General features: G+C 49.1%; 1 protein-coding gene across 2 annotated transcripts in view; it reads left to right on the top strand.

Moving 5' to 3' along the window:
- The window catches only part of LOC138489188 (sterol 26-hydroxylase, mitochondrial-like), a 359,720-nt gene extending 344,475 nt beyond the window's left edge, over positions 1 to 15,245 (top strand). The window contains exons 7-9 of one of the 2 annotated variants that reach the window (XM_069616852.1): positions 2,806 to 2,887; positions 7,474 to 7,674; positions 14,408 to 15,245. In XM_069616852.1, coding sequence (XP_069472953.1) covers positions 2,806 to 2,887; positions 7,474 to 7,674; positions 14,408 to 14,524 — 400 coding nt within the window. In that variant the 3' untranslated portion in view covers positions 14,525 to 15,245. The remainder of the gene's footprint in view (positions 1 to 2,805; positions 2,888 to 7,473; positions 7,675 to 14,407) is intronic. The other variant, XM_069616853.1, reaches the window with a different exon arrangement.
- The last annotated feature ends 1,489 nt before the right edge of the window (positions 15,246 to 16,734 follow it).

Genomic DNA, 16,734 nt, shown 5'->3' with positions numbered 1-16,734 from the left:
AGGAGGTGTTAATTAATGATGTGATGAAGGGTGTTAGTTCAGATGCGCATTCTTTGATAAAAGGAGCTGGGCATATGTCGCCTTGACATCTAGAGGGTTTAAGGCTTATGATGATGTTCAATTCCTCGGCTGATGAGACTGGAGCAATGTTGAAGTAAGAATTGGAGTTCTATACTGAGTATATGGGGATCTGGTATGGTTGGTTGTGTGTGTGGTTCATTTTTTTAGTTACATTTTAGATTGGAGCATGGCAATTTTGCTGAGAAGAGCTTTTTGTATGTCTGTGCACCAGGCTGTGTCTTTATAGCATGCTTCTTGTCGAGATACTGGAGACTCAAGCTCTCATAGTATAGTAAATAGTTATTTGGTGCCCGAGTTGGCTTTGGTGATTCTATCATTGTAAGTGGAGCTTTTGGTTAGAAGAATAGCCTTTTTATAATTTTTCGAGATGCTAGTGAAGGTGTCTTTATTAAGATCCTTAGGTGATTCTATCCAGTTATACTCGGCAGTTCTTTTGGAGCTACATAGGGTTTTACTTTCGGGCGTGAACCAGGTGTTGAAGTGCGCTTAGTGTTTGGCTTTGTGCATGCTTAGTGGTGCTGCCTCGTCAATGGCAGCTAAGAGGGTTTTGTTATAGAGCTCTACCATAGCGGATGGGTTGTTGCTGGTGTGATTCTCGGGGTCTGATTTGAGTCAAAAGTGGCAATAGTTTCTCTGGCGTTCTATTGTGAGAGTCTCTCGGTGCTGGTGCTTGGGGTGTTGGTGTGTCCTAGGTCTTGTTTTGGGAATGGTGAAGGTGATGATGTGGTGATCTGATCAGGGGCATGGGACATTTGAGACAATCTTGTTCTGGCAATTGTGGTCAGCTAGCCAGTCAAGTGTTCGACCTTTGATGTGGGTGGAGGCCGAGATACGGTGGGTGAAGCCAAGTGTTTCGATAGTGTTGGCAATTTTGGTGGCATTGTCATCATTAGGGTCATCAAGGCCCAGGTTTAGATCGCTTAGCAGAATTATTTGTGAAGATAGTTTAGTATTTGTTGATAGGAGTTGAGCTACATCTTCTTCAAATGACTGCTCCTGGGGGTCTGTAGATTAGGTGGATGGTCGCTGTACTGAAGTGGGTTAGTGACAATTTGATGGAGAGTAATTCTCCTGAGTGAAATGATTGGTAGGGGATTTCTTATTGGTGGATGGTTTTTGGCAATGAAGGAGTGGCTACTCCTCCACCTTTGGCGCCCTGTCTATGTGATCTGAAGATGGTGTAGTTATCAGGGATGGCGAGTGAGAGCGAGGGTCCGGCTGCAGTGTGGAGCCAAGTTTCAGTGATAGCTAGGTAGTCCAAATTATTGGTTGTGATCAGGTCAGCGATGTCCAACGCGTGAGCTGGGAGAGACCTTGCATTGATAAGAGTGCCTTTGAGAGTAAGGGCTTCCTGGCTGATGGAAACCTCAGGTGTTGGTGTGCTGGCCGTGGTTGCATGCATATGTGAGGGTGAGGGAGGTGTGGAGGCGCCACTGCATAGGTGCTCTTGATTCTGAAGGTGTGACTACAAGGGTTTGACTGGTTGGGTGCAGACTTTGTATTTTGCTTGGTTAACTATGGGATGTGGATAGTGGAGGCCTCTGAAGGTAGGAAGGGGAGTTCTTGAATTAAGATGTGTATTTCTCCATGTGAGTGAGGGTGTCGTGGTTTGTGATAGTGGTGTGGCTGTAGCTGGGTGAGGCATGGGTTCATGTTTGCCTGAGGGGAGTAAGTGTGGCTGAGCATGGCTAATTGGTGTGGTCTCTAGTTTGAGAGTAGTGCGCCGGAGGGTCTGTGTCTTGGGTTGATCATACTTGTGTTTGTGGTCTTTGGGAGTCATGCAGTCATAGGAGATGGTTGAATGTAAGGGTGGCAAAAAGTGGGTGGGGTATGGAGTGCGATTCAGGTAAGTAGGTTGCGATAGTGAAGGTAATAGTTGGTTTGCAGTTGAGGTTGCCAAGGAGCATAGCATGCCTGAGCTAGGTGTAGTTGCAAATGAATACTTTTAGCAAACCATTCAGGCTATACTGCATAATGCATGGATATAACGCATGAATACATTGTACAGTCACAAATGCGTGTTTTAGCAGGGCATTCTGGCAATTACACATTAATACAATGTACGGTCGCTGTTTGCTAATCTATCAGAGTATGGAAGCCTGGCATTGGGTCTCATTACATGTTTGGTGGTATTTTGGTGTTAAATCCATCCACAATACTACCAAACAGATTTACTGTTACCACCAATTGGTCTGGTGGATTACAAGTGGTGGTAGGCGGTATTAGTCCCCATTTATTGGAGACCATGGGGACCAATTCTACAGATTTTGCGGAATTTCAGCAGTAAAGCAGCAAATGTATCTACAGCTTTTTGCTGGAGGTAAATCCTCAACTTCATTGCCGAAATTGTAGCACAGCGGAGCGGTAATGCAGTGGTAACAGTTACTGCCATTTTTTACTGCACTGCTGTACTTGTAATCAGGCCCATTGGGGGTCATTACGAATTTTGCAGAAACATGGTGGTAATTCCACCCCGGTAGTATTACTATTACCTCCACTTTTAACGTATACCACCAGACTTATAATGAGCCCCATTGTCTTGTAAGTGAAAAGGAATGAAAAGCGTTCATGACTTGCCTGGGCAAATGTTCACTTTGTTGTATCCTATAAATGGATGGATTGCTTGGAATGCTGAAGAATCAGAATACGCTGAGAATGACTCCTTTCCTCCCGCCTCACAGTCAGTAATCCTGCTATGCATGATGTATTTTTACACTTCATTAGGATGTACCCTGTGGTTTCTGTGAATGGCAGAGTCAACGTGGAGAAGGAGATGGTGATTGAGGATTACTGCTTCCCCCAAAACGTAAGTCTTGAGTTTAATATACCATGGAGCTAATGGCGCCTCTTTCTTTTCCTCTTGTTTTTATTATCATTATCATTAGGCTGTTTATTGAGAGTGGCCCTAGTTTCGCGAAGCAAAGGAGCGCTTTACAAGTCATAGGCGGAAGAGCACAGTGAGGAAGGCAGAGATAAAGAGAGCGGGGAGGTAACAAGAGGGGAGGGCAGGCTGACAATTTGGCAGCAAGGGATCTCCAAGCAACCAGAGGAGTAACCCGGAGGAGGGATGAAGCAGATCAACCACTCTCAGTTTAGGTGGCGAGTGGAGGGTATATCGACCTAGGTGCTAGGGAGGAGCCATTCCTTGAAGAGGAGGGAGCCTTGAGCGCCGGCCAGAAATGTTGGAAGGAGCGAGTCTCGTATTGATGGGGAGGAGGCTCTGGAGCCTGGGGGGCATAGACAGAGTAGGTCTGTCTTCTGGCTCTATTCTTCCTGCACCAGCAGAGTTCAAGTCTGCACATAGCTTTACCTCTGGTGGACTGTAGGCTTCTAAAGACACTGAGATTCTCAGCAAGGCAGCTTGTGGACTTGAGGAAGACGTGTAGATGATGCAGCAGGATTTGAAGTGTATTTGTGCTTACAGCGGGAGCCAGTTCACTTTGATGAGGGACAGTTTAGTCTTTCATTAATCTCTGCTTTCATCTATGTCAGCAGTTGTGTAAATTCCCAGCAGGCCAGTAGTACTGTGCCAGAGTGAATCACATGTCCAGCTGACGCCTACCCTGGCACAATAAACCTAGGAGATTGATTACGGACGTCTCAAGTGGTGGCAATTGAGGGCACCGTAACTCAGGCAGTAAGCACTTTTGTCATATCTCGGAGTGATGTTAATGTGACTCCAAAGGGATCCCTACTAGTAGATTACCACTGGAGTGAAGGAGGCTATTACTGCAAACATAATGCTCGGGTACCTTCTTCACAGATAGTTCTGCGGTGCTAGCAACTAGAACTATCACTGAGGAAGTAGTTACTTTAAATATACCCATAAAAAGGTCTGGGAGCCCCTCTACCGAGAACAAACACCGCCAAATAACCTGTTCTGTGGGAAGGTGCCCTCTCGTGAGGGTCCACAACCACGTTTTAGCTCACTACCTTTCACAGAGGAGAACTAACCATTTGCATATCAGTCTTTGTCCCACCCACAAGGGCAGACCAGCACCGAAATGCTAGGCAATTCTCCTCTGAACAAGAGTACCAACAGCAACCCCAGACACATGTTTCGGCCTAGTCGGGTCTCATCAGTGACCTTAAGCTGTGCCTCTCTAAGCACAGTGAGCAAGGGGTTCACATCTGGATTACCCTGGGTAACTTAGGGTGAAACCCCAAGTTCCTAAACATTCATAAAAAGGTCTGGGTAGCACTTTCTGCGGGAAGGTGCCCATATATTGTATATCTGTTTAGGCACTTGGGGGATTCACCCTAAATTGCCCAGCCTAATCTAGACGTGGGCGCCTTGCTCACTGTGCTCAGAGAGGCACAGCTTCACCTCACTGAAAAGGCCCAACTAGGCCGAAACACGTGTCTGGGGTTGCTGTTGGCACTCGTGTTCAGAGGAGAATTGCCTAGCATTTTGGTGCTGGACTGCCCAAGTGGGTGAGATCAGACTGATATGCAAATGGGTATGAGCTAAAACCTACCCAGAGAACAGGTTATTTGGCTGTGTTTATCGGTAGAGGGGCTCCCAGATGCTTGTATATCATTTTAATTATACCTCAGTACAGCTGATTTCTGGGAACTTGCCTCGGTGAGGGCAATTACTGTAAACAAAATGATTAATACTAATTACGTGAACAGTAACTCTGAGTAGCTGACTTCTCCAACCATAATGTAGCCGGAATGATGAGATACCTCTAGGTGGGCTACACATGCAGTGAACCAACTAGTTACTGAGGGTCAGAAGCAGCAATGAAAGTAGTGTGCATGCTGTGCAGGAATGGGTCCTAGTGACCTGAGATTGCAGCAAACCGGGTGACCCTGTAAGGTGGGCTGCGCTTCAATGGAGGCGGGCCCCTGAAAGATATTGCTGAATTCTGGATGCATTTCTTCCTATGGAGGTGTAATGACCGGGAGACAGTAGGTATTCAGCAGAGTGCTGATTGAGCATAAAGAACTCATTTGGAGTGAGTGAGGAGAAAAAGAGTACAGAGAATAGAGCAAGCGGCTCTTACAGCAGGAAAGAGTAAATCATGGCACAGCCCCAGACTTGGGCCTTCTTGATAAAGGGAGGGCCTTGAAACCTTGCGCTTAAATAAGCCCTAAGATGTTTCTGCTGTGCCAGCCGGATGCAATCAGCTAGAGGGTTAGACTGGGTGCAACGGGTATCTTGGAGCCTCTGGAGGAATGTAGGCACTCTCAGTATATGGAGTACAGAGACTGGCATTCGGAGAAACATGATCTAGCAATGTTGATTGGTGGAAAAGCAGTCATTAGCTCCCAGGATGTATCTTGAGAGAAGTCAGACTGAGATACTGGATCCAAAATACAGGACTTTGGCTGCCTACATCTGAGCACCACGGAGGCCCTCCGGGATATTGCGGCATGAAATATTTGCGGCATTTTGGGAACTGTGACTAAGATAAAGAAGAGTTGGTGTTGGATTTAAATGCTGTAGCCCCTTAAGCATGTCCGCATGGGATCCAAATGTAGTGCTAATATTGCTCCCCAGAATTCTAGCGTAATTCTTCAACTGTGTCCTAAAACTGAAGAGATCTGGCATGGCTGCCCGACTCAACACAAGACCCGGACTGGAATTCCTGGATCTTTCATTATGATATACCTCCTAGTATCATGGTATCAAGGTGCTGTATTGCTCTCCCCCTCTGGTTACTAGTGACCAGTCAAGGCCCCAGGATGTACATGTTCTTTACTGTAGGTCCAATGTGCAGCTCCTGCACAAAAGAAAGTAAGACCAAACATCTGCTTATATAAATATGCAAATATTCACTAGTCGGGTATCTGTTGCATTCTGTGTCAAGTTAATTATAACTGAAGAAGTCATAAGAGTACCCAAAGACCATAGGGGCTGATTACTGGCATGGAGGCTCTATGGGGGGTCATGAATGCGACCGCAAGCCGAAGTGACTAAATAAACAGTATGATAGCACAGAGGTGGGCGGGGTTAGTGGAAATGGAAGCTGTGAGGCTCTAAATACTCTAATAGCAACTCAGGAGGATCATTACTAGAGCCATGGGCATCAGGGATTGATAACTGGGATAGTAGCGCAGACCGTGAACCTAAGGGGCTATTTACTGATAGCATGAATCTGATAGGCTGAATTCTTTAGTGATAATATTGGGATAGGTGATCATTGAGACACTAACTTCAAGGTTGGCGATTTATCTGATCAATAACTAAAAGGGCGATTACTGTGAAGAAAACTCCCACATGACACGATTACAAGGATGTACATTGCTAGTTCTGTTTTTTGGCACAATAGTTTGCAGGTGTTAGAGGGTTGTGTCCTGCTTGGGAAATTTCAAAGCCACAAGGCGAGGTTGCGCAAGTGTCGGGAATCGATTGCATCCATCTCAGAATTGGGCCTGCTGTAATTCTGCACCCAAGTTCTAGCTTTGGTTCAGAATAACCAAAACCCTACACAACCCAAGAACCTGGCAGTTGTTGCATAGTGCTCAACACTGCTGGGAGGCCACATCAGAGCGCTAGTACTGCATCAAGCATGACATCTCTCTGTGTGCAGATTGTCAGGGTCTCATGGTATGTGTGGGGAGGCTGTTTAATGCATGTGTTGCTGGTGTGTTAGCATGTCGCTTTGCAGATATCCGTTTAGTGTTTGGAGGATCTGCCTTCGTTGTTCCTTAGTTGGAATCCTTCTGTGGAGCCAGTTGGATTGCCTGCTTTGTCTGGGTTCCTTCTTCTGTCTGTATTCTGGCCTCAGCCTGACAAACCACTAGCTTGCACGTGAAGTTGTTCAGGGGCGCTGTGGATCCCAGGGATCCTTCCAGCCGAAGCCATGATCTGTGGGGACCACTGAAGATAGCTAGAGGGAGGAAGGTCAAATTAGGAAGCATACTGCCTTCTGATAGGCTGAGGCTCCCTCATTGTTCCAGCCATCTACTACTTACCAAGCATTACGTGGTGTATTTAAATGGAAGTGCTTGTTACCCCCTTGCTTTTTCAGTAACCCCCCACCCTTCTTTCCAAGATCACTTCTTCTTTGAGAGATTGTATGAATAAGTGGACTTTACGGCTCTGCTTTAGGGCATATTGTGTGGGTGAGATTAACTGAACCTATGTGGACTTTATATTCTTGCAACGTGTTGAGTGGTGATACTCTGCTGTTCACTTTTTCTTCAAAATAATAAACCATATATTAAAAAAGCAAATTTCCAAATCCAAAAGGGTCTGTTGTATGCTCACATTGCTTTCCATTCTTGTACTTGTCTTCCATTCAAAATGAAGGGGAAAACAATTGTTAAAAATATATATATACATTTTGTTTGGGGTTTACCCCCACAGCCTGCTGTCTAACACAATTATCTGCGTCTTGCTAGTCTGCTCACCAGATTTGCTCTTTGTGCTGGCTCTCCTAGACGCAGTTCAGCCTGAGCCACTACGCACTGTCCAGGGATGAGAAGAGCTTCCCAGAGCCGGACCGGTTCATGCCTGAGCGTTGGTTGCGGGACCGAGGCATGAAGCACCATCCTTTCAGCTCCATCCCTTTTGGGTATGGAGTCCGGGCCTGCTTAGGACGGCGGATCGCAGAATTAGAGATGCACCTGGCCCTCACGCGGGTGAGTCTCATCCGGTGGGGCAAACATGTACTTATTAATTTGCTCAGTAGCTCCAGTTTTCACTCAGACTCCTCCAGTGATTCAAATTGCTCTATACCACACTTTTGCATGAGGATACCTGCTGGTGCTAACTCTGGGGTGTCCAGTTGTGCAATGTTCGGTTAGCAAGGGTCTTATCTTAATGTGCTTCGGAGAGGAAGTACACACCTTGACCACGATGAGTAAGAAACAAGTTACTTACCTGTAACTGTTGTTCTCCAGCATGGGTCTGGCATGGATTCACATGCTCATGAATATCCCCTGTCGTCAGGCTGGGAATCCTCGGTAAAGAAAACATTGGTTTCAGTTTCGTTTCTGAACTGTCTTTCTCCTAATAACCAATCACTGGTCTCTGGGTCATACTGCCCCCAGCCAATGACTGCCCTCTACCTAAGCTCCTCCTATGACAGCCATACTCAGATTTGGTAGCACGTAAAGTGGCAGTAGGACCAAGTGAAGAGCCGCAGAGTGATAGGAGGGAGGGTTCGCATGTAAATCCATGCCAGACCCATGCTGGAGAACAACAGTTACAGGTAAGTAACTTGTTCCTTCTCCAGCATGGGGTCTGGCATCGATTCACATGCTCATGAATACAAGAATAAATAGCAGTACACACAGGCACAACCACGGGAGGTGGCTAGCCTCAACATTAAGCATTTCATCAACTCAACATTAAGCATCTCTTACCTCCTCACCAGGCCCACCTTCAGGCAAACAGGTGCGCAGCACTGCCTGGCCGACTCTGCACTCCTCCCTGGAATCCCGGTCGACACAGTAGAATCTCATGAAGGTGTGCGTCGACATCCACGTAGCAGCCCTGCAGATGTCCAGCAGGGGCACACCAGATAGGAACGCCGTGGTAGCAGCGATCGCTCTGGTCGAATGGGCTCTCGGACAGCCGGGCAACGGTCGGTTTGCCAACCGGTGACAATGCATGATGCAGCCAGAGAGCCATCTGGAAATGGAAGCCTTACAGGTCCAAAGTTCATAAACAGCTGTGATGTCTTCCGAAAACTCGTCGTGCGGTCCACGTAGAAATTCAACGCTCTAGCTACATCCAGCGGGTGCAAAGTCCTCTCGGCCGGCGACGAAGGCGACGGGAAGAAAACGGGTAACACCATGGGCTCGTTGAGATGGAAGTCCAACGGGCATGAAGGGGGCCTGGATCTCTCCCACTCGTCGTGTGGAGGTGATGGCCACAAGAAACACTGTTTTCCATGACAGGAACTTCAACGGCGCCGAATGCAGAGGCTCGAATGGCGGCCGCATGAGCCTGATCAGCACCACGTTGAGCTCCCACGCCGGGGCCGGAGCCTTCACCGGCGGGAACGATCGGAACAGTCCCTTCATGAACTCCTTCACCAGGGATGAGCACCCCGGAGTTCTGGTATAGCGGGAGATGGCCGCCAGATGGATCTTGATGGAGCCATGGGCCAGCCCCGCCTTGGCCAGCGACAATAAGTACGGCAGCACTTGAGGGCCGCAATCCGCAGAGGGTTAATCTTCTGTGCCCTGAACCAGACAGAAAACCTTTCCCATTTGTGTCCGTAGCACTAGAGAGTTGAGGACGCCCTGGCCTTTACAAGCACCTCCTTGCAGTCCACCGGGATATCGTGTCCTACCAACTCTAGTGCTGCAGGAGCCAGGCCTGCAAGTTCAGAGACCCCGGGTCGTGATGGAGGATGGCGCCTCCTTCTCTGGCTAGGAGATCCGCGTCCGTCGGCAGTTTGACTGGGGGGGGACACTGACAAGTCCAGAAGGTCCGGGAACCAGATTTGTCTCGGTCACGCCGGTGCAACGAGGATCATCCTGCACCGGGACCGCTTGAGTTGGTTGTTGGGTCGCAGCAGAAACGGCAACGGTGGGAACACATACAGGAACAGGCCATCCCAGGGGAATAAGAAGGCATCGCCCATGCTCCCTGCCTGGGGAAACCTGCTGGCAAACCTCCGGCACTTGGTGTTCGTCGCCGTCGCGAATAGGTCGATCTGGGGATTGCCACATCGTTGGAATAGCCAATCCACTTGATCCTGTCGCAGTTCCCACTCGTGACACGAGTGCAGCTCCCTGCTGAGTGAGTCGGCAATGGTGTTCTTTATTCCTGCCAGGTGGAAGGGCACCAGAAACATCCCCTGGGTGATGGCCCAGTGCCACAGATCCTGGGCCTCCTTGGATAGGGCTGGGGATCTGGTGCCTTAGTGCTTCCGGATGTAGAACATTGTGGTGGTGTTGTCGGTGAAGATCCTCACCACCTTGCCCTTGAGGGACGGAAGGAACGACCTGAGGGCCCAGAACACGGCTCGGAGCTCCAGGACGTTGATGTGTAGTGACCTCTCCTCCGGGAGCCAAAGGCCTCTTGCGTGGAGATCTCCAGTGTGCGCTCCCCATCCCTCCAAGGAGGCATCCGTCGTCACCGTCTCCTGATGTGCCGGGGTCTGGAAGTCTCTACCCGCCTCCAGATGTGCGGGGGTGCCCCATCACCGGATCGCTTGGCGGAAGGTCTCATTGAGCGAGATCCTGTCTTCGAAGCTGCCCGCTGCTTGCATCCAGCAGGCGTCGAGGAACTCTTGCAGTGGATGCATCCGCAGCCTGCAAAGGCGCACTAGGTAGATGCATGAGGACATAATGCAGAGAAGGGCCTTGATGGACCTCACCCTCTCCACGTCCAAGGCCAACAGCCGCTGCACCTTGCCCAGGATGGGCCTTCATCCTTTCCTCCGACAGAGAGGCCAATCGCGCTGTGTCAAGCTTGGCTCACAGAAACAGTGCGACCTGCGACGGAACCAGGTGGGACTTCGAGAAGTTGATGGAGAATCCCAGATCCGTGAGCAGTTGGACGGTCTTCGCTGTGTGCCCGACGGCAAGTTCTTTTGTCTTTGCTCGGATGAGCCAATCGTCCGGGTAGGGGTAGACGTGGATCCCCTGCAGGCGCAGCCGCGCCGCCACTGTGCTAGGCACTTGGTGAATACCCTGGGCGCCGACTTAAATCTGAAAGGAAGGGCCTTGAACTGGTAGTGCCACCCTTGGACTACAAATCTGAGAAACTTTCGATGTCCTTTTAGAATGGGGATGTGAAAGTAGGCATCCTCCAAGTCTAGAGACGATGGGAAGTCGCTTTACTCCAGCTGCCCCAGCACGTGCTGGAGGGTGACCATCCGGAACTTCTGGGCCTTGATGTACTTGTTTAAACGATGCAGGTCCAGGATGGGTCACCAACCGCCGGTCTTCTTTCTTACAAGGAAGTATCGTGATTACACTCCGGAGCCTCTTTGGGACGAGCTTGATGGCTCCTTTCTTCAGCATCGCCCTTCCAGCAGCAGTTGAGGGACGTGGTTTTCCTTCCTGGCCACGGGTGGAATGCGGGGGCACTTTTTTAGGAACTCGAGAGTGTGTCCGCGGGCCAGGGCATCCAGCACCCATCTGTCAGTGGAGATGGACTCCCACATGCTGACGAACTTCGCCAGCCGGCCTCCCACTGGGGTGCTCAGGTGGGGGCCCGATGCTACTGCCTGTTCAGTCCTGCTTGGCAGCGGCCTTGCCGCCTTGACCTCCTTGGCGATGATGACGAGATCCTCCTGACTTGCCGCGTCCTCTGTAGGCCTCCTGCGATGAGGAGCGGGCTGCCTGGCGGTACGTCGAGGAGCCGCCGCCGAATCCTTGGGAGGCACCTTGCTTGCATCCGGAGTTCCAAAGGGAGGCTGTCGTTGCTACAAAACTCCCAAAGCTCAAGCTGTCTCCGTGTCGGCCTTTATGGCCTGCAGTGACTCGTCCACTGTCTTGCCAAACAGGTCGTTCCCGTCGAAGGGCATGTCCAAAACTCTGGTTTGCACGTCCTGGTGGAAATCGGTCACCCTGAGCCAACCACGCCGTCAAAGACAAACACCGTTGCCCAACTGGTGGAAACCGGTGTCAGCAATGTCCATGGCCACCGTTATGGCTTGGTCTGATGCCACCTCGCCTTCCTGCAGGATCTCCAGGGCCTCCGCCCTCTTGCCGTCCGGGACGAAGTCCAGCAGAGGAGCGATCATAAACCAAAGCTACCTGTCATAGCGGGCCACAATCGCTAGGACGTTGGCCGCCTTAATCGTCGACGCTGCCGACGAAATGACTCGTCATCCCATGGCATCCAGTTTCTTCTCCTCAGAGTCCGGTGGGGAGGCTGAAGTTGAAGCCGTAGCCCCCGACGCTTTCTTCTTGGCCGCACCCGAGACGACCTAATCCAGGGTCGGCTGCGCCCTAAGGCACAAAGGAACAGAATCCGGGACCCGGTACTTCTTCTCATACCGGTCTCTCTTGGCAGGGGTCGTGGACGGGTTCTTCAGGAACGACAGCCCCTCGTCCCAGATGTCATCAAGTAACGGGACCGAGAGGACAGTCTTCCTCTTGGCCTCAAGCCATTGATAGAGGAAACCTTCCTTCTTCTGTTCTTCGGGGCAGAGCTCAAAGAGCTCGGATGCCCTGGTGATCATGGCGTGAAATGGCTTCCGAGTTGTCCTGTGGCCCGGGTACCGGCTGCGACAGGCACGACGGTTGGGGAGTGGAATCCTCCGCCTCCACGGGAACCTCGTCGGCACCACCGTCGCTCTCTTTTTCCACCTCGTCGGGATCCCTCCCATGGGACCGCACCTCCTCGAACCTCTTGTTCAGGATCTTCACAACTCCAGCCAACTCCTCTTCCGAGGCTGTATACGTGTCCGTGATGGCCACCGCCCCCCTTTTTCCTCCGGGGTTCTCACGGTGTCTTATCAATGGGTTGAAAAGGGGATTCCCTCCGCGGTGGCAGGGAAACTCTGAGCCCTGAGGTCGCCTCCACTGGGGTAGCCTCCACAGGCTTCACCAGGGCCGCCACGACTCCCTCGATATAGGCCTTAGCCAGGTGAATCAAGGCCTTCACGACTTTAGGCGTGCTTGAGGCCTTCGCCTTGGGGGGAGGGTCACTGCCTTGCTCCCCCTCGGCTGACTCCGTCGGGATAGACCGGGATCTCTCCAGAAGCTTACTGGGTTCTGCAATTTCCTCTTCCCCGAGCCAGAGCGTTGGCTCGTGGTTGATGGCGTCGGTGAAAGTGTGCCCTGCCTGGCTGCCGAGGAGCCCGACCGTTCAGCACTCCCGGTGCCTGCGGACTTGCGGTGCTTTGACTTTTGTTGGGCCCCCGTCGCCGGAGCGCCCTCAAAGGTCTTAGAAGGCAGCTCGGACCTCTTCTTCTTCTCACCTACCGCTGGGCTCTTCCCCTCGAGCCAGTTGGTGAGGCGGATACGCTGATCCCTCATGGTCCGTTCCGACATGTTCTTGCAAAACGCACAGTCCTTCTCCACGGGCATTTTGTCTTTGTGAAGGCAGTACAGTCATCTAGAATGCTCGTCCTCCTTGAAGACATTCTGCAATCCGCATCCAGGGCAGTTCCTGAACAGCTTGGATCCGGACGTCGAGCTTCCTCCGTCCTAGGTCATGTCCACGGGGTAGGCCTCAAGATCTTCTGGAATCCTCCAAGAAGCGTAACTCAACGAAAACTTCGCCCTTGAGGGGCGTAGAAAATCCGGAAACGGGTCCCCGTTGATCGGAAATGGAAACGGTGGAGCTTGAGGCTCAATTGACTGAGAAAATGAGATTAAACTCTTTGAAAAATCGCAAAACGCAGTAAAAGCTCGAGAGCTATAGCACGAGGACTCCCAACACTTGAACGTGCGGTGAAAATCTGAGGATGACTGCCAGAGGAGGGGCTTAGGTAGAGGGCAGTCATTGGCTGGGGGCAGTATGACCCAGAGACCAGTGATTGGTTATTAGGAGAAAGACAGTTCAGAAACAAAACTGAAACTGAAACTGATTTTTTCTTTACCGAGGATTCCCAGCCTGACTACAGGGAATTTTCATGAGCATGTGAATCCATGCCAGACCCCATGCTGGAGAAGTGAGATCTCGCACACCTCTGCATGGCTGCTTGTATTTAGGGAACAGTGAAGCACGTCACGTCCACTCAGCACAAGCCCCTCATGGAAAAGTTGGGAAGGCTTTCACTCTGCAAATAATTGTACCGTAAATTACTCTATTTAAGAAGTGAGCAACGCAATGTTGCTCCGATTCTGTCAACCACTTAGTCAGCAGAAGGATTTATTCACCAAAGAGATGTCAAGTGATTTTAGTGTCGTAACCAAACTAACTTCTGCCTTCTGGATGATTTCAGTTATGTATAGTTTTTTTTTTTCTGATAGACCACCGAAATGGTGCTTGAAGTAGTCAAGCCTGGTCTTGGCTGTGGCTCTTACCACAATAGTCATGTGTGCGGGATAGAAGGAAAACAGTTTCCCCAATTCTACTCATTTATTAATTCAGGATTTTCCAAGTCTTTACCCCAGGACATAGCAGGTTATGATCCCTTCCAGCTTACACAACTCTGGCCACAATAACTAATGGTGCCATAATCCAGAGTGCAGCCTATACCTGTGGTTACACACCAGATCTTACCGGTCAGATGCCTCAATAAGTTAATCATTTCTGAGGTCTGCTCACCCCCACCCCAACCATAATTCTGAATCCTTTGTGGAAAGCCCTAAATCACACAAGCCAGCATTAATATCTCAGGCTACACACCCTTACACCTGAAACTGATGGAGTAGCACAGAACACATTTCAGTAATCGTCCAGTCTTAACCACTGTGGTAAGCACTAATCTTTGCTGTGTTTTGTCTTGGCCTATAGATTATACAGAAGTTTAAAGTCCTACCTGATCCGAAATTGGACGAGGTAAAAATCCTGGCAAGATTTGTTCTTGTGTCTGACAAGCCCATCAACCTCCAGTTCATCACCCGAGAGTAGACACGTGACCCTCCTTCCACCAGCAAAGGATTACGAGCATAGGAGCACCTCTATCAGCAAGTAGCTAAGCATCATCGGCGGATCCACCAACACCGCTCCAGATGCTCCACTGATTAGAAAACAGGATACAGCTGGTCAATGAGGGACATAAAAAAAGACACTGGTTCCGCCCAAGCAATGCATAGCATCCAGGAGGCAAAAGGAGACACTAGCTCCACTCGAGCTGTCTGTTGCATCCTAGAAGATCCCTTATAGTTCTGGGAATTGTTTTAGAGGTAGCAATCGCAAAAGAGATGTTTTTCCTAGACACATGTGTTCTTTAAGATTCTATACTATTGAACGTTTTTCTGAAAATATAGATTTTTTAAAAGTATATGTAATTTTATTGTATAACTTTATATCGCACAAAAACTGTTTTAATTACATTTCATCCACATGCGTAAACGTTTCAAAGCTATTTAAAACTTTAAAACAAGTCGGAATTAAAACATTGTATGTGCTAATAACTTTTGAACCTGGTAACAGAACATCAAAATTGTTTAATAGGTATGCATAAGCTTTTCTTTTTAAAACAAAATGTTCGCCTACTTTTGCCTACTTTTTAACAATCCAGTTGTATGACTGACTATCCTTTTGAACAATTTTACAAAAGAAATACTAAGAATGTTTTTGAATGCTTTATCAACGAATTCTTTTCAAATTAAATTCATTTTCAGTCCTTCTAGATGTCAGTCATTGCTGCTATTACAATTAAACGTTTGTAACTCTGTAAAGTTGTTTCATTAGGTCCAACTTTAAAAAAAATACTACAGACATTTTAGAACTTTTGAACCAACAATAGATATTTTTCACAACTTTATACAAACACATTGGGGCCCATTCACAAAGAAGTTACTATGAAGATGAATGGCCTTGTTGCAGCATTGGAGGTTATGCTAAAACAGGTGGTATTTGCCCATTTCCAATTTCCTCTATAACGCCCCAATGGGGATAAAGATCAATATTGTAAGGTAGTATTTCACCTTGTCTATTTTTTTTATTTCTACTGCAGAGGTGGATGTAGAAATTGTAAACGCTCCCTAGAAGTTGCACTTCACTTCAATACGGGTACACAATATTTTGACTAGGGGCAATCGAAGTGGGTGAAAATGCCACTTTTACCATGTTATGCATACACGAGTCAAAATGTACCCGTTTGTCCATTTTCTGTAAATTGTACAGTAGTGGTCTGAACCACTTATGGATACTACCCATATCCACCCTCCATATGAAAGTGGAAATGGGTAGGGAATCGCAGGTGTGGTAATCCAGGGAAACCACTATTGTTACTTCTGTGCAAGTGGTAATGCTGTAGTTGGGTCTGACTACTGTGACGAAGTGAGGGAATTTGTTACTTCTCCCCAATGGGTAGCCCCTGCGTGTGAGGCTAGGCTGTGAGGCTAGGGAGGTGAGCCCGCTAAGCAACATCCTCCCTAGGGGTTGGGGCAAGTGGGACCTCACTGGGAGTGACCCCTCCTTTGGGAACTCCCTAATGCCCTGCACATAATGGCCTATATGGAATCAACTAATATACAAAATATTGCAAGTTTCAGACCAGAATGAAGAGAAAGTGAAGTTATGTCATTACCCGAAAGAAAGAGCAGTTGTCTCTTTAAATCCAAGTCTCCAATTGACTGGATTGAGTGCGTTGAAGAGACAGGCCACACACAGAGACGTGGAGAGAACGAGAGAGAGATGGCAAAAAACACACGCTTATGGAAGGCTACCACTGCAGAGAACACCAGAAGGAAGTGAAGCGGAAGTGGAGCACGAAGGCCGTGGAATTGAGAACTACTTTGAGTCAGAGAGGGAGACGCTGGAAGCCCGGCGTGTACGAAGCCGAGACAGCTGCAGAAGAAAGCTTGACGGTGGCGTGACCATGAACCAATCGTGGTGGGCAGGCTGCCCATTCAACTATGTAGACACCATCTGACGGAGGAAACAATTAACGGTCCGGTAGACCGTACTGGCATTGAGAAGCCGGAACGGAAGGAGTAACCTGCAAGAAGCAGACAACGTGGAAAGCAAACCAAGAAGAAAGGAGAGGGTCCCAAGTACCTGCTAGCACCGAAATGTTCCACCGCAAAGCTGAAGGTAACTGGTATAACGGGCATACCGGGGAGCCAAAGGGGGCACGTTTTAGCATCAGAGAAACCCGTCCCAGTACCTAT

Source organism: Ambystoma mexicanum, chromosome 9 (genome assembly GCF_040938575.1).
Source record: "Ambystoma mexicanum isolate Mex_15411 chromosome 9, UKY_AmexF1_1, whole genome shotgun sequence".
Lineage (NCBI taxonomy): Eukaryota > Metazoa > Chordata > Amphibia > Caudata > Ambystomatidae > Ambystoma > Ambystoma mexicanum.
The sequence above is the reverse complement of the archived record's forward strand: the minus strand, read 5'-3'. Positions and strand labels throughout refer to the sequence as shown.